The 25067-nt window shown below is 37.0% G+C and overlaps 1 protein-coding gene across 7 annotated transcripts in view; it reads left to right on the plus strand.

Annotated features, from left to right (window-relative positions):
- galntl6 (polypeptide N-acetylgalactosaminyltransferase like 6) overlaps positions 1–24514 on the plus strand; it is a 727623-nt gene extending 703109 nt beyond the window's left edge. For 6 of the 7 annotated variants that reach the window (XM_073948271.1, XM_073948265.1, XM_073948277.1 and 3 more), the window contains 5 exons: positions 2841–2948; positions 4669–4890; positions 18064–18180; positions 18344–18493; positions 23685–24514. In XM_073948271.1, coding sequence (XP_073804372.1) covers positions 2841–2948; positions 4669–4890; positions 18064–18180; positions 18344–18493; positions 23685–23852 — 765 coding nt within the window. In that variant the 3' untranslated portion in view covers positions 23853–24514. The remainder of the gene's footprint in view (positions 1–2840; positions 2949–4668; positions 4891–18063; positions 18181–18343; positions 18494–23684) is intronic. The other variant, NM_001145602.1, reaches the window with a different exon arrangement.
- Positions 24515–25067: the final 553 nt, after the last annotated feature.

The raw sequence follows: 25067 nt of genomic DNA on the forward strand, positions 1-25067 counted from the left end.
TGATACACACTTATGACACTGTTATACACTGTTTCTTTTCAATGGGTTGAAATTTAAAAAAGACTGTTGAAATAAAAAAGAAATACACTATTATAACTAATCTTTTATTATATTCAGGAGCCATGTGCACCCACTGGCAGATAAAATTTTGCACAGTATAAAATATAGCATCAATCAACATCATCAAATTATAATATACAGCAATTGAGAAATAAATGACATAAAGGAATAAAAACAAACCATATCTACTAAAAGTATAATAGTTACAAGAATAAAAAAAATGTAGATTATTTAAATAAGGCAAAATGAGTTAATTAACCATTTCTAATGGTGTACAAATACTTTGCAGCCAGTTTAGATTTAAGTTCATCCTCTGAGCATATAGAAAAGTTTATCTGAGTCATTTAGATTAAAGAATTAATTATTTAATGTTTCTCTCGCTCGTGCGGCTGTGCATCAGCTCCAAAGCCAAGTGAAAGTAAATCAGGTTAAAAATAGGAATATATCGCAAAAACTCATAGAATTAACTAGGGATGTTCCAATCAGGTTTTTCTTTTCTTCGCCCTCGAACGCGAGTCCAAGTAATTTGATTTTGAGTGTCTACCAATACCAAAACCTGATCTGATACATCTATAATACATAAAAAAAGAATAAAGAAGAGCGAAGAAACAGATCCAGGATGTTTTTTTTATTTTTTTTCACCTTATTTTAACATTCAACAACTCTGTTATCAAACAGGACACTTCTGTGAGGTAGCTTGAACATTCAAGTAATAAATAACATAAATCATTAAAATATAAAATGAATAACATAATCTTTTGTACTTTACTGCAATAGTAAATTTAAAAAAAATCTAATATAAATACAAATAGCACCTCAACATAAAACACCCGACAAGCAATGCTATATTATTGAATATATTCTCATTATTATTGTAAAATAATTTGAATATAATGTCAAATAATTGTTTAGAAATGTGTTGAAAAAATCTTTTCTCTATTAAGCAGAAATTGGGGAAAAATAAACAGGGAGGCTAATAATTCTGACTTCAACTGTATGTATGTATGTATGTATGTATGTATGTATGTTTGTGTGTGTGTGTGTGTGTGTGTGTGTGTGTGTGTGTGTGTGTGTGTGTGTGTGTGTGTGTGTGTGTGTGTGTGTGTGTGTGTGTACACACACACAATCACACACACACATATATATTCAAGTCCTGATCAGGAGCTAACATTCGATTCCGATCCAGTCTGAAACCGCGTGATCGTCCCTGATTTCCGATCACATGATTGGATCTGAAAATCCCTACAATTAACGACTGCTTAGAAAACAAAACCAAAAGCCGAATCCTTGACACTTTAGCAGATTAAAATCCTGGACGGAAGTATTTTTAAGTTCCAAAAAGGTGCTTCTCTGTCGGTCTCTGCAGAGCATGTGAGATTGTCTGTGTGAGTGTTGACAGTTTTCACGCACACGATCGATCGTGGATGTTTGGCTATTAGGCGGATACAAAAAAATATATAAGGATGATAATAGTAAAAAAAGGAGTGTCACCAAATACTTGGGTGGCCGTTAATATACCTGGGTGGCCGACCCAAGTATGTGTGGGAAGCACAATCTTATAATAATTGAAGTAAACTTTGGCTTAACGAGTATGTGAATTCCAAAAGTGGCACTTTGTATTTTGTGTACTAGTATGCTTTAAATGTGTGTAACTGTATGTCATATATTGTAGTAATGGTTATTGTGTTGTAATCAGTAAACAAACAAAAGAAGTTGTATGCTTCACATTTGACCTCGACAGCATCCCAAACAGTCCTCCATTTGAGAATGTGTACTATAGTAATACACTGGATCTGACATGCGACTACAAACCGAGTGGGATTTGGCCTGGCGTCGTCCCATTGATCGGTTGCCTGCCACGCACCATCCAAGATTCATCCATCTGTTCCAGGCAGGCAGCTTTTTAAATGCGATTCAAGTCATCTTAATATATAAAGTCCTGCCACGACTGCCTTCCTCCTCCATGCTTTATGATAAAAGAGGCAGTGAAAAAAAATGTGAAAATTATTCCTAAAATGTCATTTGTTACAAGGCTCGCTCGTTTATCCTCAAATGAGGGGCTTTTTCTCGCTCGCTTTGTGGTACTGATGTGTTCGAGCGATTTTTCTCCCTGTAACGATGAGGTCTGTGAAGTTAGCTTGACCGCTAACCCGCCACCCTGCAGGAGAGATCGGTCTGTGCGGTTTGATATCCGCAGATGGCTCTCCCGGGCCCAGCGGGTGACTGAGGAAGAGAGAAACCATCAGACTCAACTCGCCCGACTAGAAGCCCCCCCTTTTCCCTGAGCTTTCTCACCTCCCTCTGTGTGTCAGTGGCCCTGGCCGAGTCCACACTCCACCAAGCCGGAGCCAATACTCAATACAGACAGACACATCAAAGCCTTGGCCTTAGTAGAACAGAAACAGAGAGAGATGGGGAAGAAAAGCATATTGAACACACCGCTTTCTTTTTCTTTATCTCTCTTTTCTTTTGGTGTAAAGAGGAAAAGTAGAGACACAAGCCTGAGGCGGTTGGAAAACTCGACTTCTTTCCTTCGCCGAATGCGGCAGTCGATCTGTAATTGGAGCCCACGGTGAGGACATTGCTTGTATCTGGTATGATGTGGAAACGTAGCTAGTCTGTCCACATATTCCCACTGAGACCAACCCAGACTGCCTGTGTAGGAGCTCAAATGGATGAGGGTTTTTCGACTGTCTGTGCGAATGTTGAATGGAAACGTCTCTGCTTGTATGGTGATGTAGTGTAAATGTTTGAATGTGTGTGCGTTTGTGGCTTTTCAGGTGTGGATGTGCGGAGGCAGCATGTACGATGTGCCTTGTTCGAGGGTGGGCCATATCTACAGGAAGTACGTCCCCTACAAGGTGCCTTCAGGGACCAGCCTGGCAAGAGTGAGTAGAACTTGTACTATCCCTCCAAATGAGAAAGGATGGAGGGTTTTTTTCTGCAGTGGCCCAATTGTGCTAGTGCTCTAGATTCACAATGTTCCTGAGATACTTTTATTCAGATTCCGCAGCCAAGATGAGAGACATATTGTAGGGAGAGTCTGCTTTTGTTTTACAGTTATGGAAAAACAATGTGCACTTGAAAACTGTCTGTTTTTCTGGATGTAAAAATGTTATTATTTGTTTTATTTTATAAAGTTTCGATAACATTTTTAATTAACATTTCAAATAAAAAATATTGGCATTTATTGTTTATTATGAATATCAGGTTTCTAGGACATCTAAAGTTAAAACTTTGGTTTTGGGATGTCTAAAAATTAATATATGTCTGGAAATCAAGCACTTTGTTTATTAAAACAAGAAAATTTATTCACAATACCTGTACTTGGCAATTGGAAGAAATTTCATTGATGGTTTGTAGAATAAACTAAAATTAACATTTTACTCAAATACAATACTATAAACCCATATTTCAAAAAAAAAAAAAAGTAAGAATTTTCATCTGGTCTATATATATATATATATATATATATATATACTCACATAAAAATTTGTAGTTCATCAATAACAAATTTAATATGTCTATTTACTAATATAGCTATCATAAATAGTATCCTATAAATAAATAAATTAACAAGCTATTATTATTTATTATTAAATAATCTGTATTTTCATATTCAAAATATTTTAATATTTGTTATATAATTTTTATATTTAATTTTATTTGACAAAAATATATTTTATTTTATATGAAATATAGTTTATATAAAATATATATTATATTTTATTTGAAGAAAAAAAAAAAAAATATATATATATATATATATATATATATATATATATGTGTGTATATATATATATATATATATATATATATATATATATATATATATATATATATATATATATATAATATCCAATAATGTTTAATTTCAAATTAAAATAAATAGTTATTAAAATATTTAAAATATGAAAAATACATTGTTTTATAATAAATAATAATAGCTAGTTTATTTATTTATAGGATACTTTTGATGATAGCTATATAAGTAAACATATATAATAAATTTGTTATTGATGTGCTATGAATTTTTATGTCAACTTATTTATTTTATGCATTTATTTATTTATTTACTTATTTATATATTTGTTTGTTTATTTATTTATGTACACCCAACATTTATTTTAGGCACAGGCTGCTTATAGTGCTCATGTATTACAAGCAACTTGTTGCTATTGAGGTTGAATGTAGATAAAGGAATAGTTCACCCAAAACATTGGTAATTTACTCTCCCTCAGGTCATCCAAAACGGGGTACTTATCGATTCATTAAATGTAATACAATACCTGCTTTCAAAAAAGCAACATTTATACCAGCAAACAATATATATTAAGGTTTAATCAATGAAGCAAAACAATTGGTCTATTAAAGAAAGTGTGCATTATTTACAATATTAGTAACTTTATTTTTACTGAAACAATCCTGAGCACATTCATGACAGACTGGAACACAAGCTTCACATTGTTTTCAATAAAAGGTGTTTTTGCACTAACAAGGTTTTCAGTTCTGACTCTTACTTGATGTTTTTATAATACAATGTCATCTTCCATGTCAAAAGATCAAGGAAACGTTCTCAATTCATGACCCCTTTAATATGTTTCCCAGAACCTGAAGCGAGTTGCAGAGACATGGATGGATGAGTACACAGAGTACATCTATCAGCGGCGGCCCGAGTACCGCCACCTTTCCACCGGTGACCTTACCGCTCAGAAAGAGCTCCGAAAACACCTCAAATGTAAAGACTTCAAATGGTATATGAACACTGTGGCTTGGGACCTGCCCAAATATTACCCACCTGTGGAGCCACTGCCAGCTGCCTGGGGAGAGGTGGGTGAACCCTATTAAAAACGTGAGCCGCACACAACTGAATTTAATAATTGTCTTTCTGTCTTTTACATAATTTCTTGGATTTTTAATACATTTTCAATAGCAACAACAATTAAAATTTGCTACATTGAACATCATGAGGTAAATTAGAGTATCTCTGTGAGCTTATGGGCTCTATTTTGACGGTCCATGCGCAGAGCGCAAAACGCAGGGCACAAACGCTTTCAGGGCATGTCAGGACGCGTTTTTGCTAATTTAAGGACAGGAAATCTGCCTTGCGCCGTGGCGCATGGTCTAAAAGTGTGGAGTTTATTTTCTTAATGAGTTATAGGTGTGTTTTGAGAATAAACCAATTAGAGTCTCGTCTCCCACTCCCTTTAAGAGTCAGCTGCGTCGCGCCAAGAGCGCATTCGCTATTTACAGGACGCAAAGTAAGTCTAAGTGGAAAAAATTAGCATTTTACAAGCAAACAGCTTCTGCATGAGAATGAGAGATAATGGATCACTTTCACTCTCGCTTTATTGGATAGGGAAACCTTTACGCACAGACATCAATTAGTCTAAAAATAAATTATTTTGTTTGTTAAGCGCAAATATTCGTTTCAAAACTATTTCTAAATTCAGTTCTAATTTCCAGCAAACGAATAAATGAATAATAATAACAAAATGTGCTCAAAAACCTGAGTTCTATCCTAAAACACATGCTGTGCCCCATATGGTCTAAAACCTGACAGGTGGGCAAATCTAAGCTTGTTTTTAATAAAACAAATATAAATATAAATATGGATATGATAAATAATACTGCTAATAATAATAACATTATACAAAAGCAAATTGTTATGAATGAACTAAAAAAGCCTCCCGAGATGAAAAAGACATAAAAGCAGTGATTTTTCATATTTATGTAGGCTAGAAAATAGTATGTTTTGTAATATTTTAATCCTTTATATTTATATTCTATATCTATTCTTATTATATACTATATATATCCTTAATATTTACATTTTTTCATATGTAAAGATATTTGCTTATTGCTCTCTTGTGCGTATTAAGCAGTGTGTAAGCGAGTTTAGACCGGGTTAGTTTTGGTCTAATGAAAAATCTATTATAGTTTCTCAAAATAGCAACGCGCCAGCGGTCCGCCTCAGAACGCCTTCCTTTTTAGACCAGAACACCTATGGGCGCAAAATTGAGCGCTAATGCATTTGCTATTTAAACAGCGTAGCGCAACGCCTCAAAACGACTCTTGCGCCAAGCTGAAACTACCAAAAGACTAACCTGCCTAGTTAACCTAATTAGCCTAGTTAAGCCTTTAAATGTCACTTTAAGTTGTATAGAAGTGTCTCGAAAAATATGTAGTAAAATATTATGTGCTGTCATCATGGCAAAGATAAAATAAATCAGTTATTAGAAATGAGTTATTAAAACTATTATGTTTAGAAATGTGTTTTTAAAAAAAAAAAAAAAATTCTTTCCCTTAATCAGAAATTAGGGAAAAATTAAAAAGGGGGGCTAATAATTTAGACTTCAACTGTATATAAATATATAAATGTATATATATATATATATATATATATATATATATATATATATATATATATATATATATATATATATATATATATATATATATATATATATATATATATATATATGTACTATATATTTGTAATATTTATTAGTTTTTTTCGCAGCACATGATGCTTTAGAAGTCATTTTAATAAGTTAAGTTTGTGCTTTATAATGTTTTTTGTCACTTATTGTAAATTTAATGCATGCTTGATAAAAAAGGTATTAATGCATGTATAAAAGCTTAATAGAGCATTCACCTTTACCTAAACCAAAAAGATCAAATTCCAATTTCAGTAGGTTTTGTCAAGGCTATTAAATATATTAATTTAAAGCTATGAATAGTGCACATTCCTGGACACTACCAATATGGCTGGCACCTTCATCAAGGCAACATCAGCAAGGATAGTATTATTTGCAGTTGCATTTAAGAAATCTAGAATTCAGTTAGATATGGAATAGAAAAACATTATTTAAAATAAAATAGAAAATAATAATTTAACTAAAACTTTTAATAAAAGCAACTTACTTAAACAGTTATTACAGACATTTTCCCTGGAGCAGAATAATGGAATAAATTAATTTAAGTTTTTAACTTAAACTTTACAGTTATTAGCCCACTCTTTACCTACACCACAGTAAACAACAAAGCAATATAGAGTAGTAAATCCACTGATCTGATTTGTGCCGTTTTGATGCCACATAATTGGGCACAGAATTCCTCCGATTTATTGGTTTGAGTTTCACCTGAAATGAAACAAACCATAGATACAAGAAAAAAGTTTTAGTTGTGTGTGTGCTTACCTGCGTGCGTGTGTGTAAGTGTCTTTTTCTGTGCGTGAATGAATGTGTGTGTGTGTGTGTGTGTGTACTTATTTATATGGTGTACGAGGACACAAAATTGTATAATAACATTGGTATGGCCTAGTTATACTTAATTAAGATGATTAACAGGGACATGCATTGTGTCCTCGTAATTCAAAACGCTTTAAACCATACTTAACAGGGTCTTTTGACATTCAAAAATTACCACAGGTTTTCTGTGAGGGTTGGATTTAGGGAGAGGGGGAGGAAAACTCTGCATAATAAGTTGTATTTACAGTGTACAATACATTATGCCTATGAAGAGTCCTTATAAACCATGCATACATGTGTGTTTTTTGCATATGTGTGCGTTTAAGTGCATGTGTTGTATTCTTTACATTTTGGGGACCAAAATTCCACAGTAGTATAGCAATACTAGTCAATTTTGACCTTGTGGAGATTTTCTTTTTGGTTCCCAAGAATTCAAAGGCTCATAAATGACCCCAATTTGACTATTTATAAAATGTAAAAATGCAGATTGTTTCCTGTGAGTGTTGGGTTTAGCAGTAAGGGGATGAAATATACAGTTTGTAGAGTATAAAAAAAAACATTATGTCTATGGGAAGTCCCTATAAGGATAGCTGTGTGCATGTTTGTGTGTGTGTGGGCATTTATGAAAAAGAGAGAGAGGTTATGCGGATATGTTCATTGATTTATGAGAAGCACTGCTGGGTGAAACATAACATATTTTTCACCAAAGACAAGCATGCGGCCGATCCTCACCTAAAACGGCGCTGTCTAATAAACATCGACATCACAGCGTAACAATTGTTTGCATCACTGCCTCCTAATCCATAAATAAACAGAAGACGCGTTATACATTTATTACTCAAGCTGATCCAGGCAGACAGGCTATATTCGGGTCATTCATTATCATTGGGGTTTGCTGTGCCAGAACAGTGGTTCTTGGGATACGCTCGTGGAGAGAGACGGGCCCTCCATTTCTCTCCATCTGCGCTTCTGCCATGTCTGTCATAGTGGGAGGTATTTAATATGCATGGACTGATTCCCATCTTGTGCATTTTGATGGGCCTTTTTAATCACTGCAGAATGATGTACCTCACAGACATCATGTCTTAATGAATCCCCCCGGGGGAACACCATCTCCTCTTTTCTCAGTCCCCTACCGTCATGTGTCAGAAATGGCAAGTAATAATTTACAAATGTAATTAATTTCACATCCGATTTAATTGGAGGGTTGGCGCTTACCGTACAGTTCCTGATGTACTCTTCTTCAATTAGGGCTAAAAAATAATTTCAGGGCAATACTTTTAGTGCATATCCACGCTTTGAGAGCATCATTTTGGCAATTGAGCTAGATTTTTTCTTTTAGTTACAAAAAAAAAAAAAGATATAGTGATAACACAGCAGTTGAGAAATCTGGAAGTTCTGCAATTTACTACTCAAATATAATGATGCCTTTTTCAAAGGGGTGGTCCACTACGATATCAAATTTTAAACTTAGTTGATGTGTAATGTAGCTGTGTGAACATAAAGAGCATCTCTGAATGTAAAGTGCTAAAAGTTCAATGCAAAGGGAGACCTTGGTTTTTACAGAGTTAGCTCAGCAAAGCCTACAATGAACAAATTTTGGGGACTACAAAAAGATTTATTGAGCTACACTACGATATATGAAACTAACTACATAATAAGCAAAAAACAAACAAACAAACAAACGCACACACAAATTCATACATACATACAGTTCAGAAGATGCAAAATGAGTTGACATTAGCCCCTTTCACACAGTGATACGGGTAAATATCTGGAAAATTTCCGGAAAGACTTTACCGGTATATTGAAAAAAATCGCTGTTCACACAGGCGAGGACGTTACGGAAATTTTCCAGAAAAGAGCATTCACACATCCATTCCAAAATACCGGTAAATTCTGACATCATTCACCACAAATGAGCTTTAAACGGCTGCGCTTGTATTTGCAAACGTTTGACTAAATGAAAAACTCTGTGGATGATCAATATTGTGAACAACTTTCGCAGGATCACTTTCGCATGTCGAGATGTTCATAATATGTGCGTGTGCAGGCGCTCACAGGCTGTTTCACAGGCACACGCAAAGCTTGAAGGTAAACAAACAACGGCTTATCATGAGCATCTCATCGATGATTATTTACACAGTTGGCATTAAGAAGAACATATAAACGTGATCTGACTAACTTCTAGCAGCTAAATGTGTCTGGAAAAATATTCAAAGGCTTTTATTCTCACAAACCGCGCGGACGTAAATGCGTCTGACTGTTGTGATTGGCTAAAGCAGACGTCTCACGTCAACACGTTCTAGACGTGCACGCGCTTATTACGGGAATCTTCCTTCTGCATTCACACAGCGCAGCATTCCGGCAAATTGCCGGTAATGTTACAACTTCTCTTTCCGGAAAATAGCCAGAACGAATTTACCTGTATTTTCAAAAAGGACCTGTTCACACATACAACTCAGGTCTGTATGTGTGAAAGGGGGCTAAAAATTTTTTGCACCAGATCAGCAAGAGACAACGTTTGTTTGTTACTTGCGCTTTTTCTGAAGTCAAATTTCCTTCGCCTGGCTGCCCTTAGGGAAGCACGGCGCTCCTGATTGAGTGGTGACTCGATGACGTCTTTGGGATTCACTCACTCGTGACTGGCTGTCGTCCTGAGTTACCGAGGTGATGAACTGCTGAGAGTCAGTTTGCTTAAGTTCGTGAGGTTTCGGCTGTTCCGAAACTTAAGAGGTTTGCAGGGAAATTTTGTGGTGACCCAATCGCGTGGAGCTCTGTTATCTTGATGCTATAAGCCCTCAAGCCAGTTCAATGACTAAGACAATTTGTCGAAGCCCAATATCCAAGCCTGATTCGGTTTTGATCACCAGTGAGTCCCTTTACTATACATGTAGCAGGTACATATTAGGCCAAGGAAGAATGTGTAGCGATTAAATAGACCTCCCAAAAACACCTAGTTGGATGTTACAGAGTCCAGTCAGCCTATTACAAGCAACACACAAGACCACAGCGGATGACCACACTCTCATTCATACATACACAGAGCACCACCGGCCCTTCAGGACAGAGATTGGACACCTCTGTCATCACGGTGTCTGCAGATTTCATTTCAAATTTAAGACTTTTAAAAACCTTTTTAAGACCATTTAGATTTAAATGTATGACTTATATTAAAAATGCTAAAAATAAATAATAAAATTAGTGGCAAATTAAATGTATTTAAGTTGAATAATACTGATGTCAGGTTAGATGCAAAATTGAACTACAAAAAAAAAGCTTTTTTCCTGCAGGTCCAGCTGGTTAATTTTTGAGGTGTGATACAGACTTTTGACAAACATCAGCACGTACAGTCCTGTGACTTTTGAAATGAGTTCTTTCTTGATAAACGTAAGCGGTTTTATCTTTCCCCCACCGAAATGATTTAGCAATGTCAGAGTCTGGAAACATTGTCCATCTCGAACAGTTCGTCTATGTTCATAGTGTTGGCTCTGATCCAAAAGCGACACGGAGATCGCTTGCGGCGTTTGCAGAGCTGCAATGTGGGCCTTACCTAGGCAGTGAGGAGTGTCCGTACACCTAACATTCCCATTTTAATCATTTTCTTGAGTAATAAACAGTAATCTTCAAATAAGTTGTTAGCAACTGGTCTTAGCCAAGCTATATATTCAAGTTAAATCAATTTTATGTCTGTGACACAACCCCAGAGATACTTGCAATAAAAGAAAGCTGGTTGGCTATTGCATGTTGGTCTAATTTGTAGTTGTAATACAGCAAATTACATTTGGACTAGTTAAATAAAGAACTACAACGCCATGAAAACCAAACAACAACAACAAAAAAGAATTTAAATGAGCATTAGAGGGTAGCATTACAAGGACAGCTGAAAAATAAGACCTGTGCAAAAATATTTAAGACCTAGAACAGTGAATTTAAGATTTTTTAAGGCCAGAAATTTTGATTTTTAAATTTTAAATTGTTTAAGACCCAGCAATGCAGTGGCGCAGTAGGTAGTGCTATCGCTTCACAGCAGGAAGGTCACTGGGTCCCTGGTTCAAGCCTCGGCTCAGTTGGCGTTTCTGTGTGGAATTTGCATGTTCTCCCTGCGTTCCCTGCCTGCACTCCCTGGGTTTTCTCAAGGTGCTCCGGTTTCCCCCACAGTCCAAAGACATGCAGTACAGGTGAATTGGGTAGGCTAAATTGTCCGTAGTGTATGAGTGTGAATAAGAGTGTGTGGATGTTTCCCAGAGATGGGTTGCAGCTGGAAGGGCATCCACTGTGTAAAATGTGACGGATAAGTTGGCGGTTAATACCGCTGTGGCGACCCCAGATTAATAAAGGGACTAAGCTGTAAAGAAAATGAATGAATATTGTTGTTGTTGACTTGGCTTGTTGCACACCCAAGTGTTGATTCTCTGTAAACAAATTCAGCAGTGATTTTGACTCTATCTATCTGCAACTGTAATAAGGGTCCCCCAAACAATGCTACTTTATGGTTTGTTATTTTCGTACTTTTGACAGTGGAAATGGAAATAAATGGGTGGCGTAGAGTAAGGTCATGCAATATGTGCAAAAGAAATCTATCGCAATTTTCTTGAACAATATTGCGATTTTGATTTTAATCACCATTTTGTCACAGACAGACTGAATTTTTGTTAACAGTGTGAAAACTATTAGATCTTTATCAAAGACCTGTAACATACATCTCTAAAACAGACATAAGACAAAAAAATAAATAAAATAAAAATCACTTCTAGAACAGATCAATGGAAAAACAAATAAACAAACTAATGTGTGTGTGTCCATTTGTTTTGTCATGCATAGATTATAGACCTCTTTTTGAAGTTGCCGTAAAATAGGCTGTTCACATATCACGTCTTTTGCATGCACAAGTCTGTTGTTTCCCATGGAAGCGCGCAGATTGTGTGTGCGTATTCCAGGTGTGCCTAGTTGAAAACATCTCTTTTCAGACAAACTTCAAATATAACTTTTCTGATTGCCGCACTACGAGTCACATAACGAGAGCTGACCAATACTTCATGCTTTCTATGGAATATCACATTCTGGTTAACTCAGACAAACACAAGACACCCGAATACTCGATGCATTTAATTCTCTCCATAAATAAAACTTGTATCGAAACTGCAGCAGTGGTTTGTTAGTTTATCGTCCTCTAAGAAAACGGTAGATGGTCGAAGAATATATGACTGACTTACAAATTACCTGGTTCTGCGATACATCTTCCTGTATCCAAAGCAATTCCACACCACAGTTGTTGACTTTTTTGTCACTAGGTCCTCCTGCTCTCTTCTCTTCGCACTCTGTTTAGGCTCGTTGCATTATAATTTGTTAAAATAGCATACTGCAGGAAAATCGTGTTGTAAGGTTATTTTGAAATCATGCACATCCAAATGGCAATTTCGATATTATATATTTTAATTATTGCACAGCCTTAGCGTACATACTGTATCAAACCATGCCACTAATGAAATGAGCTATTAGTGTTGTTATCATAATCTTTTTTTTTCCAGCAGATGTGTACCTATGATGAACTAAACAGAGAATGAACTAAAGATTTTCCCACATACAGAAAATTGTATACTAGCAAACCACTTTGACATTTTGAAACAAACTCTGTTTTGGCTTGATTTTGAATTCGAAATGACATCACACCAGTCCATTCGGTGATTTCAGCAACATATATTGAGTCCTTTAAGTGCATCCGTCTATTTGAATCCAACCGAGGTAGTAATGGAAACAGCTTTTTGGTCTCAATTGTTTAGGTGAGGGCGGCCCAAAAAAGCCCATTAGCAACAGCATCCCGTCCCTTTCACTTATTGGCTCTCTCTGCATTAGAGCGTAAATTGATGGTAAAAAAGCGAGGACTGTGCGGCAGGGGAACCTGCTCAGGGGGGAAATTTATGCACGGTGAATATCTTCTTTCCTGAGGCGAAATGATAGTAATTTGACTGTCAGCCTGATAGCTTCATACGGCGTCCTCTCTCGCTGGTCTACCCGCACCGGCCACCTGTCACCCCGCCTGATGTATTGCACAATAAAAGAGCCTCATTGGATTTTCCAAACCTCCCCCATGGGTTGTGACAGCGAGATAGAAGGGGAGCTAAGGAATGAAACGGGTCCTTGTCGGCATTTTCAGCAAAGGACAGGGGTCACCGTCGGCATGACCTCCGGCTGACAGGGCGGCGAGATGGGTAAGCAGGCTGTCAGCCATATGCCAGTCGCCCACCTGCACACATATATAAACTCTCTCTCGCTTTCTTTCAAACGCAGCTGTTTCACTGCCTCCTCAATACACTCAAATACTTTAAATAATGCAATCAGCAGACTTTTCAGCCACTTTTATGCCCATAGCCATCTCTGCCAAAGGCTGTTACAGCATAAATGCAGCCCATTTCCCCTCCTGTGGCTTGAGAGGAAGAAGTGAGGAGCGACCCATGCTGATTTGGTCTGATTCTGCTGCAAGAGCTTGTGATTACGTGCACCTTGAAAAGTGCCTTAATTTATTCCTTGCGATGTAAATATTATAAATCAAACTTGAAGTGACTTTATTGCTATTCTTCCTCACAAAAACATGGAGCACCTTGCGCAGGTAGTAGGCACTAATGATTGTACCACTTAAAGTAACGTGTGAGAGAATGTACTAGCTGTTTCTTTGTAATCAGCACAACCTCCTGCGATATTCTAGAAAACTTTATAAAAGAAACAAAAAGAATAGTGGCTTTTAAGATGTATTTGAGGTTCTTAAAATGTATTGGAATGCATTCAGTTGCTGTGGCTTCACAAAAATGGGGCCCGTTGGTAAATCGGCTGCATCCAGCAGCAAATTAGATTCTAACGCATATCTTTGTTACCGTGTTGAACAACTCGAATGATTCATCCTGGAAACATCGCTCATTGACAGGCACAAGGAAAGTCCATAAGAGAGCGAGAGGCTGCTAATAGACAAGGAAATGAATTAAACATGTTTTCTTTTTATAACCTCGGGAACAAAAATAAGCTTTTAAGAATAAACCGGCAAGACAGAGCTTGGTGCGACCTTGCTTTTCGCTTTCATTTTGTTCCATTTGTCAAGCTCGTCCTCCCTCGATTCTCCAATCCAGCTCATTTGAAAAGAAATCACATCTCAAATTGGCTGCGCCGTTTCCTTTTCCTGCAAATAATAAGCAGTAAAGTGTTGACCTGCACTACAATAAAGACCGTTGCAAGGGTTAGTACATTTGATTTGGATGTCTTACACTGCCCTCACCAACCCCTGAAAGCCTCTTGCTTCTATCTGCCATATGAATTTGCATTAGTTTTCAGCTTAAATATCCCGATTTAATTCCAGCCTTTCTGACTGAGAGCAATAGCAAATGCATCTAGTCACCAACCAGAAAAATCTGCTTTAAGTCATGCGTGCGCCAGGCAGAACGCGCTAAGCAGAACTCCATGTTGGTTTGTGCAGCCTACTAACTGATTTCCAATTACTTTCGACAGTCATGCCTTGCCAAGAGCTCAAAAACCCTAAATCCCTCACCTCAATCGTTCAAGACTCATGAGCATGAGAAAAACATATTTGAGGAAACAGGCTCCAACAAACACTCTGTAATCTCTGTTTCCTCTGATGGCCTTGGTATGCGGCGCACAGTTTCAGCTTATGCATTGTGCATGCACTACACTGCACAGCATAATATGTCTCAACACAGTTCATCCTCTTTGTCGGCTCTCCTTTATGTGTTTGTGTATGTGTGGGCAGGTGTGTGTGTGTGACCTTGCCCTAGGCCCTGGTCCCCTCCCGTCTCCCTAGTGAGGTGAATAAGAGAGCAGATTTGGCCCAGAACTGCTGGCCACTCTTCTGTTTCTGTGGCTCCAGCAGCTCATGCATTATTGAGCTGTGCTGTGACAAGAGTCTCTACACCTGAATGCCTTAAAAGAAAATTAGGCAACCTGGGCAGCCAATCAAAAAAGAAAAAAAGAGAGGAGTGTAAGGGGCAGCGGAACTCTCTGGGGTTCATATGGTGGGGAAAGTGCACACGTCTTTGTGAACAGGTGTATTTTGAATGAATCATGATTTAAAGGGGCCGATTTTAGCACTTGGACAGATTGGAGAGCAGGGGTCGCTTCGTAATTCAGTTGGGGAAGAAGTGAAACTTTTGGCTAACATTCTGAATAAACCTCTGTGAACACTGTGGAGGTCATTAAGCTTAATTGTTGTGGTCAAAAAATACATTTGAATCTAGGGCTTGATATTCACATCCATTCAATGTGGGTGGATTTCAGCAGAGCACATTTGATCAGACCATCCAATAGTGATTTTTTATACAACAATGTTCAGCACTAAAGCCTGTCTGGGACATTTGAAAATTTAGGACTGGACAAGTAGCCTTATTCCAGTGATAAAGAAAGTACATGAAATATATATATATATATATATATATATATATATATATATATATATATATATATATATATATATATATATATATATATATATATATATATATATATATATATACATATATATATATATATATATATATATATATATATATATATATATATATATATATATATATATATATATATATATATATATATATATTTTCATAATTCCCAAGTTTTGTATGTAGGGGGTTATGGCCCTTTAACTACATTAAAATCAAGTATTTTTTACGCAAGTTATAGATACACACACACACACACACACACACACACACACACACACACTCACACTCACACACACACACACACACACACACACAAACACAAACACACACAAACATATATATATGTGTGTTTGTGTTTGTGTGTGTGTGTGTGTGTGTGTGTGTGTGTGTGTGTGTGTGTGTGTGTGAGTGTGTGTGTGTGTGTGTGTGTGTGTGTGTGTGTGTGTGTGTGTGTGTCTCTTGTGTGTATGTATAACTTGCGTAAAAAATACTTGATTTTAATGTAGTTAAAGGGCCATAACAAACACATATATATATATATATATATATATATATATATATATATATATATATATATATATATATATATATATATATATATATATATATATATTTGTGTGTGTGTGTGTGTGTGTGTGTGTGTGTGTGTGTGTGTGTGTGTCTGTGTGTCTGTGTGTCTTTGTGTCTGTGTGTGTGTATGTATAACTTGCGTAAAAAATGCTTGATTTTAATGTAGTTAAAGGGCCATAACCCCCTACATACAAAACTTGGGAATTAAGAAAATACACTGATTTATTTATAAAAACTAACTTAAAGGCACTGAAAACACTGGAGACTCAAAAAAGATATGGGGAATTAACAATTCAAGATCAGACCAGAGAATAAACATACGCAAGGGTATAAATACAAGCAACATGATTATACTAATAATGCTGCGGTCACACTGCACTTTTCTCTCCTTACACTTCCATTCATACGCACGCGAATGCATCTGTCCAGAAACGCAAGCTCATGCGTCAAGTTTCGCAGATCACTGCGTTGGAATGGTCAAGCTTAGTGAACTTTGACCTGCGAAATTGCATCACTTGACTGCACGAGACCAGTGGAGAATCAAAACATGACCTCTCTGGACAGAAATTTAAAATATGGAGCAACCGCTGATTTTTTTAAATGTCTAATCAATCATCTTGTTTAATCCTGCCCCTTTTCGCAGCGCCATATGACAGAATTTCGCAAACTCAAACTCTATTGTGACTGTAGCTTTACAATGAAGAAACACAGGTGAAACATGAAAATTAACAAACAGCTGGAAAATGGGACAAAGGAATCACATGACATAAACATCAAGCACATGGAGCACAGCACATGGCGAAGTCACATGACATAAAGTCACAAGACACCAGAAAGTGACTAAAAATAAGAATTCAGCCAACTAAAAGTAATAATTCAGTGACTCATAGTTCATACATTCATTTTACTTTTCTCAGATTCAGTATTGCTAAAATTGAATAAAACATGTAAAATGCTAATTGAGAATATTACGCAAACCTAGAATAAGTAAAAAAATAATAATAATCAACTAATAACAATAATTCAATGATTCATAGTTCACAAATTCCTTTACTTTTCTTAGATTCAATATTGCTAAAATCTAAAAAAACAAGTTAAATGCTTATTGAGAATATTACAGAAACCTAAAATAACTAAATGATGAATAATACAAAAATCCTTCTAGTTTAATAACCAATATCTTTGCTGATAAACAACTAAAAGGTTTGCTTGAGCTTTGCCTCTTCTGTACAGATGCACATTTATACTTCTCTCTGCCTGAGGCTTACTCTATTATTATTGCAGTGAAAGAGGTCTTACAATTGCCTAAAAACTTACTTTAGTTAAATACTAAAAACAAACAATGAAGAACAGCCCAGATGAAAAAAGCAACACAAAAGCAACATACCACTTTTCTTTTTTTTTTCTTTTTTTTTATGAAAAGTGATGCAATAAATTACATTTTAGGGCAATATTGTAATCCAATACATTTAAAAGTAACTTCGGATAGGCAACTTAAAAGTACAGTTCCCCAAAGTGAAAAGTCTTTCATCATTTACTCACACTTCTATTTTATCACAAATAAAAAACAAACTTGCATCATTAAAAATTTATGGAAAAAAAAACGTTATATGTTGAGCGATGCCTTGATCTTGAAAGAAAAAATTACCAAAGCTAAGACTAACCTTGATGAATCCCTCTGCAACTTAAGGATGCCATTCAACAAATCTATTTCTCTATTTCTCTGTCCACAGATTCGTAACGCAGCATCTGGCTTATGCGTCGACTCTAAACATGGCTCTACAGGCACTGAGCTCCGATTGGACAATTGTCTGAAAGAGGGCGCAGAGCGAACATGGGCACATGAGCAGGTACAATAATCTGCAATGCACATCACATATTTCAGTCAGAAATTTTCAGGTCTGAACCGCATTAGATGGCTGACTATGAATGTACACTCTACACTGATATGCGTGTTGACATGATACAGAGCTTCTTGAAACTGAGAGTATTGCTGTTCCCTGTGGTGGACAGATTTTCACGTTTGGCTGGAGAGAGGACATCAGGCCTGGAGATCCACTGCACACCAGAAAATTCTGCTTCGATGCTATTAGCCAGAACAGCCCTATCACGCTCTATGACTGCCATGGCATGAAAGGCAACCAGCACTGGAGCTACAGGAAGGTAAAGCAAATAATCTGCTTGTCAATATTTTGTGACAGAAAGAATTTCAGGTTTAAGTCTATACTTATTTGAGTGGAAAAGCTCAACTCCACTCAAATCCCAATAGCATCCATGACCACTGTTTAGTTGTGTTACAAATTAAAGCAAATCTTTTACAGTTTATAATGTAACAACAGTTTCTGGATAAAAGATTAAGCAGTGTCTGACAAAAAGCCAACACCAAATAAAGCTGACTTCTCTCGATGTGGAGGAGCAGTGACTCTACTCCGAGCTCCTCCCACGTGACAGAGTTCCTCGCCCTGTCTATAAGGGTGCGCCCTGCCACCCTTCGGAGGAAACTCATTTCAGCCGCTTGTATCCGAGATTTTGTCCTTTCGGTCATGACTCAAAACTCATGACCATAGGTGCGAGTAGGAACGTAGATTGACCGGTAAATCGAGAGCTTTGCCTTTCGGCTCAGCTCCTTCTTCACCACAACGGACCGGTACATCGACCTTATTACTGCTGCCACTACACTGATCAGCCTGTTAACCTCACGATCAATCCTTCCCCCACTTGTGAACAAAAGCCCTAGATACTTAGGGTAAGGACCCCAAGATAATTGGGGTAAGGACTTTCCTCCAACCTGGAGATGGCAAACCACCTTTTTTCAACTATATATATCCATGCCTAATATTAGATGGTCGGAATGTGTTAAATGTTTTATAAATTGTATAATTATTGTTGTTTGTGTGATGCAGCAAGTCCAGAGACTGTGGTGTGCACCATGAATTTATATAAAATGCCCTTTAATGTGTGATATGACTGAAAAGTGGTCACAAACCAATATTTTTTTCAATTCAAATGACTACCAAACCCAGAAACAGTATTTCATACCTCATGACTTAACAAGCAGATAGACTCTACAGATATTTAATATTCATACACAAACGTTAAAGATTCATACTTATTGAGATAAGAATAAAAAACATCTAAAACTTTAAAGTTTTCTTCTCATTTATACTGTAACAATGTCAATTCTAAAGTATTTAAATGAAAAAATTTTTTTGAAAAAAGGACCAACTACCCTAGAGTTAAACAGTTGAGTTTGAATTCATTCAGTCCATCTTTAGGTCTGGCAGGACACTTTTTTTTTTTATCCTATCATCGATCACTGAATCAGTTTAGTCCATTAGCATGTCGCTCAAAAATGACCAAAGACTTTTTTGTTTTAATTGTGCCTGCTGCAGCTATGGTACATCAGTTTCTTAAATATTGCGCTGGAATGTGAGTAAGTTTTCTAGACAAATCCGCCATCATCTCCTTATTTTCTGTCAGTCTTTGTATACAATAGCTATGTTTCCATACAAAGATGCAAATTAAATTTATGTGCAAAACTGGAATATCGCATAAAGATGTGCGAAAAAAGCAGCATTTCCTTCTAAGAGTCAAAGAGAACAAGATTGTGATTACTCCTAAATAACTGCAGCCAAATATCAAGAGTAAAATTGGAATTTATTGAGGTAGGAGAAGCTGCGTGAATCTTTTCCTTATTTATTAAATGACTTGCGCTTTAGAAGACAGTATGCCGACACACAATGAACGCTTGGTGGTGTTTGAAAGATTGAAACATGGAGCACAGACACTCTTGACAGTTCTGGAGATAATTATTAATATAATCCCTGCTGAAAAATCCAGCTTAAACCAGCCTAGGCTGGTTGGCTGGTTTTAGCTGGTCGACCAGGCTGGTTTTAGAGGGGTTTTGGCCACTTCCAAGCTGGTTTCCAGCCATTTCCAGCCTGGTCTTAGCTGGTCAGGCTTAAACCCACCTAGGCTGGTTTAAGCTGGATTTTTCAGCAGGGATAACACTAATACAGAAATGGTTAAGGCGTTTTAGAATGACCAAAACAACATTTATCTAAAATGCGCATAAAAATACGAGGATGGAAACGTACCTAATGTAACTACATACGAGTCTAGGTTTATTAGCAAGATGCTAATGGTTTAATACAGTTTAATTATCTATGCTAAGCTAATTAGCATCCAGAATGGAATCAAAAATGGTGAAACTTGTCTGTTTAACTTTAGAGGAGTTGTAAATTAAGCCAATTTTCAAATAAAGTGGGAGGCTCTCTAACATAAAATAAATTACAGCCTGCATGAGTGTTGCTGTACACCCAGATTTTCACTTCATGCATTTTCAGACATATACCATCTCTAAGGAAAAGCCGCACCTGTCTTCTTCCATATTCTCTCTCCACATCTTCTTAAAGAGGTCAATAAAGTATATCTACAGCAACAGCACAATGCTAGGATTGAGTCCCTGTGGATTATAAAGCCTGCCGCTCGGAGCCCATCACCAGCAATCGAACCTAATACAGAAGCACAGTTATTCCAACCCTCTAGTGAGCCTAAACTGAGAAATTCCCTCTCACACAAGAGCTTTAAGGTGCCAAGCAAAGAAATCACTGTCATTGCGGGGTAGGTCAATGATGGCGCTATAGAGAGAGGAAATATACAGTTGAAAGGAAGAGGTGGTACCTGGGAGTGGAGCTGCCTGAGGCGCAGAGAACAGTAAATCAACCCAGGGGAGAGCAGCACAGAACTGCAGCCCAAAGCCCGAAGGCATGTCCCTCCTCTGCTCAGCCTGATCACTCCCACTGGGACACACATCCGCTATTTTTTCACCTGCTCTGTTTGGCATACTCAGTAGTTTCTAGCGCAAAAAATATATATACATGCCTCGTGTGCTGTGGAAAGCACTTTCAAGTCCAAACTTTCTTTGTTGCCTTCCGCTTTTTGATAGGAGATTGATGATGAGCCGCTCCCTTGTTCTTTAACTTTTACTTACCTTGACCCCTCTCATTTTCATTTTCTACCTGCCAGTGATGTTCAGTTATGTTTTTAAATGAGTCAGAGTCATCACAGGTTTTAAAATATAAAGGTTCAGTTAAAATCCATGTTACATATATTTTTTAAATACTTACACATTCAAACATAATAATAATAATAATAATAATAATAATACATACAATATATGTTATTAGAATTAGTATAGTGGTAGTATTATATAATTAGTATAGTTGTAGGATTAGTATAGTAGTATAGTAATACAGCCATATTCCAAAATAGATTAAATTTATTTCTTTCAATTTCAATTTTTTTTAATTGTTGCAAATTTATCCAAAAAAAAAAAAATATTGGAAAAATCCCATGTACATACAGTAAGTATTCACAGCTTTTGCTCAATACTTTGTTGATGCAGCTTTGGCAGCAACTACAGCAATAAGTCTTTTTAAATAGGATGCCACAAGCTTGGCACACCTGTCTTTGGGAATTTTTGCCCATTCCTCCTTGCAGTACCTCTCAAGCTCTATCAGGTTGGATGGGAAGCGATGGTGTACAGCTATTTTCAGATCTCTCCATAGATCTTCGATAGAATTTAGGTCTGGGCTCTGGCTGGGCCTCTGAAGCACATTCACCGAGTTGTTATAAAGCCACTCCATTCATATTTTGTTTATTTGTTTGTATCTATTTATTTATTTTGCTTAGTTATTTTTTGTAAAAAGTTTAGTGTCACTAGCAGCCCGACGTATGCAATAGTGTAAAAAAAATATTTTTGTGAATTAATAACTGAATATTATTACACAGTAAGTGCAGTTATTCTCAGTGATGCTCATTGTCTGTTCCAGAGATGTGGACCAATGAGAGGGGTCTGGATGCAGACTCTGTGCAAGCTGAGGTGCATGCAATGCTTTAAATTTGCACACCTAAGCCTGTTCCTAACCCTACCTCCTCACAGTGACTTCACTAGCTCCATTGAGTGCACTGTGTCTAACATTGCAAGTCTGAGATACGCGGTCTCAATTTGTAAATCCATGTCTGCATCCAGATACTATTGGGACCAATCAGAAAAACTGTTTAGTGCAGTAAGTTACCATGACAATGGCAACATGGCAGAGTCATTTCTGAGCATATCATTGCATCTCGTGTTTGCCTCCACGTGAATGGCTTCTAAGTTGTTATACTGCTGTGTCCTTTCTTGCCTACCTAAAGTGATTAGCACATCTGGACTGACTGTATTCATCATCAGATTGTTTAATCTGAACCGTGAACCCTGTAACATGATGATTCAGGAAAAATAAATGTACCGTTACACGCCTATAACAGTAAAATTCATTCATTTTCTTTTTGACTCAGTCCCTTTATTAATCAGGGGTTGCCACAGCGGAATGAACCGCCTACTTATGCAGCATATGCCCTTCCAACAGCAACCCATCACTGGGAGGCACACATACTCTCTTGCATACCCATTTCACCTGTACCGCATGTCTTTGGACTATGGGGGAAACCGAAGCACCCGGAGGAAACCCACGCAAACATGGAGAGAACATGCAAACTCTGCACAGAAACGCCAACTGACCCAACTGAGGGTCGAACCAGCGAACTTCTTGCTGTGGAGCGATAGTGCTACCCACTGCGCCACCGTGACGCTCACATAGTAAAATTATAAAAATGAAAATTATTCAGCCTTATTTTTCTTGACCAAGACTCTAATGGTCTAATCAAAATCAATGATTTATGCTAAGCTAAGCTAAATGTGCCTCACCAGACCCAGAGATCGGGCAAAATTAATGGATAAAAAAAATTGTACAACTCAACAATTTAACTCTTGGGGATATTCCTTAAAGAGAAAATATTGACAGATGACAAATTTCATGTTTTGTTTGTCATCAAAAGCCACATAGGCTACAGACGTGGATAGCCACATTTTATTTTGACCTTGCTGATTTTATTATTTATTGATTTTTCTCATCTTAAATTTATTTTAAGCATGCCATAAAATACTGATCTTCATGTAAGTGATTTCTCCCCACTAAATTCAAATGGTTTTATCTGAATATATCTAGATTGATCAAATTTCCTGAAGAGATACTGCCCTTTACCATCTCCCGTCCATCATTTCTCAATCTCTCAGGTTCCACTACCAACCTTAAGGCATGAAATGAAGTCAGCTTTTTCTGATTAGCTTATTCAGTGTTTTGCTTCTTCAGTTTTCACCCCTGTAATCTGACTGAAGGCTAGCGGCAGATAAAGCAGGATTAAACCTCCGCCAGAGTCACGGTGACTGTTTTTTGCTTATTTATTTGTATTTCACCCTCTTCCCCCCTCTCTCTCTCTTTTTCTCCTTCCCATCTTCTTCTCACTCCAGGATAAGTCTTTGTACCACCTGGTGAGCAGCGGTTGCATGGACTGCAGCCCGAACGATAAGCGGATTTTCATGAACAAGTGTGATCCCAAGTCTGAAACACAACAGTGGATCTTCCAGAAAGTCAACGCCACCGTTCTGGACAAATTCAACAGCGCCGCCAGCTCTTAGGACCTGGGGTTGTGGTCAAGCCAATTACAAAGAATAATACTAATCTGGCTTCCACACATAAACACACCTCCCACAATCCTTCACGTGGGCCGGGATGTTCTTGGTTTCTGGTTCCTCTCGAGGTTCTACTGAAGACTGAGCAAAAATGAGGGGACTGGAAACAACCGAGAGACTCAAGGCTGGTGGAAAACATTTCCACAATGAGCACCTTGCTGGTCGAGGAGAATACAGACAGCCTGGACTCTCTCACGGGGGTCTAAATTGGGCCCTAACCTTGGGAAGAAAAAAAAAACAGAGCAGCTTTAGGACTTCGGAAATGGAGTCCAGTGAGAGACTGTTCTGTAGCAGATTGCATGGGGGATTTGTACAAAAAGCAGAAACTGGAAAGAGTTTGCTCCTGGTTTTTATTTTTATTTAATTTGTATGGCTATTTATTTGATTATTGGGGTCGTTTAGACTGTATATTTATTTGTATTTATTTGGTGCCTTTTCCAGATTTTAGTTGTGTATATTGACTGGGTTTTATTATTATCTCTTGTACCTGTTAGAGTCAGACTAGGGGTTGAGATGGTGACCTTAAATGAGGTATTTGACTTTTTTTTCAATGGAATCTATCTTGTTACAGACTTTCTCGTCTATAAATAAAGCAGAAAATGAGTGGATGTGTGGGTCTGTCTTTGTCTTGCTGATAGATGATCAAATGCTTAGTATCGTACCTCAAAAGTGGTGTTTTGGCTCCCTCTGGTGTTGAGTCGCCTGTAATTTTTGTAGGTAATCACTCCTGCTTAGATATAACTATAATTTGATCGTTTAAAGGGTTAGTTCAACCAAACATGGAAATTTACTCACTATTTACTCTATTTAATTTTTTATTGTGTTTACTTAACCGTTTTGGGTTTTTTTAAGAAAACTGTAACCCTTGACTATCATAGAAAAATGTGTACTTTGGAAGTCAATGGTTACAGGTTCTTAACATTCTTCAAAATTTCTTCTTTTGTATTCAACATAAGAAAGAAGCTCAAATAAGTTTGGAACAAGTGAAGGGTAAGTAAATGATGTCATTTTCCATTTTGGGTGAACCATCCCTACAAGAAGTAACTCATTTTGTTTTAATAAAACTGCTTGATAACTAAATCTGAACTGTATTTCATTTGCTGCTTTCCTGTTTTGATTTACATGTTAATGATTTATTTATTTATTTTTATTTATTTATTT

This window comes from Danio rerio, chromosome 1, assembly GCF_049306965.1.
Source record: "Danio rerio strain Tuebingen ecotype United States chromosome 1, GRCz12tu, whole genome shotgun sequence".
Taxonomy (NCBI): domain Eukaryota; kingdom Metazoa; phylum Chordata; class Actinopteri; order Cypriniformes; family Danionidae; genus Danio; species Danio rerio.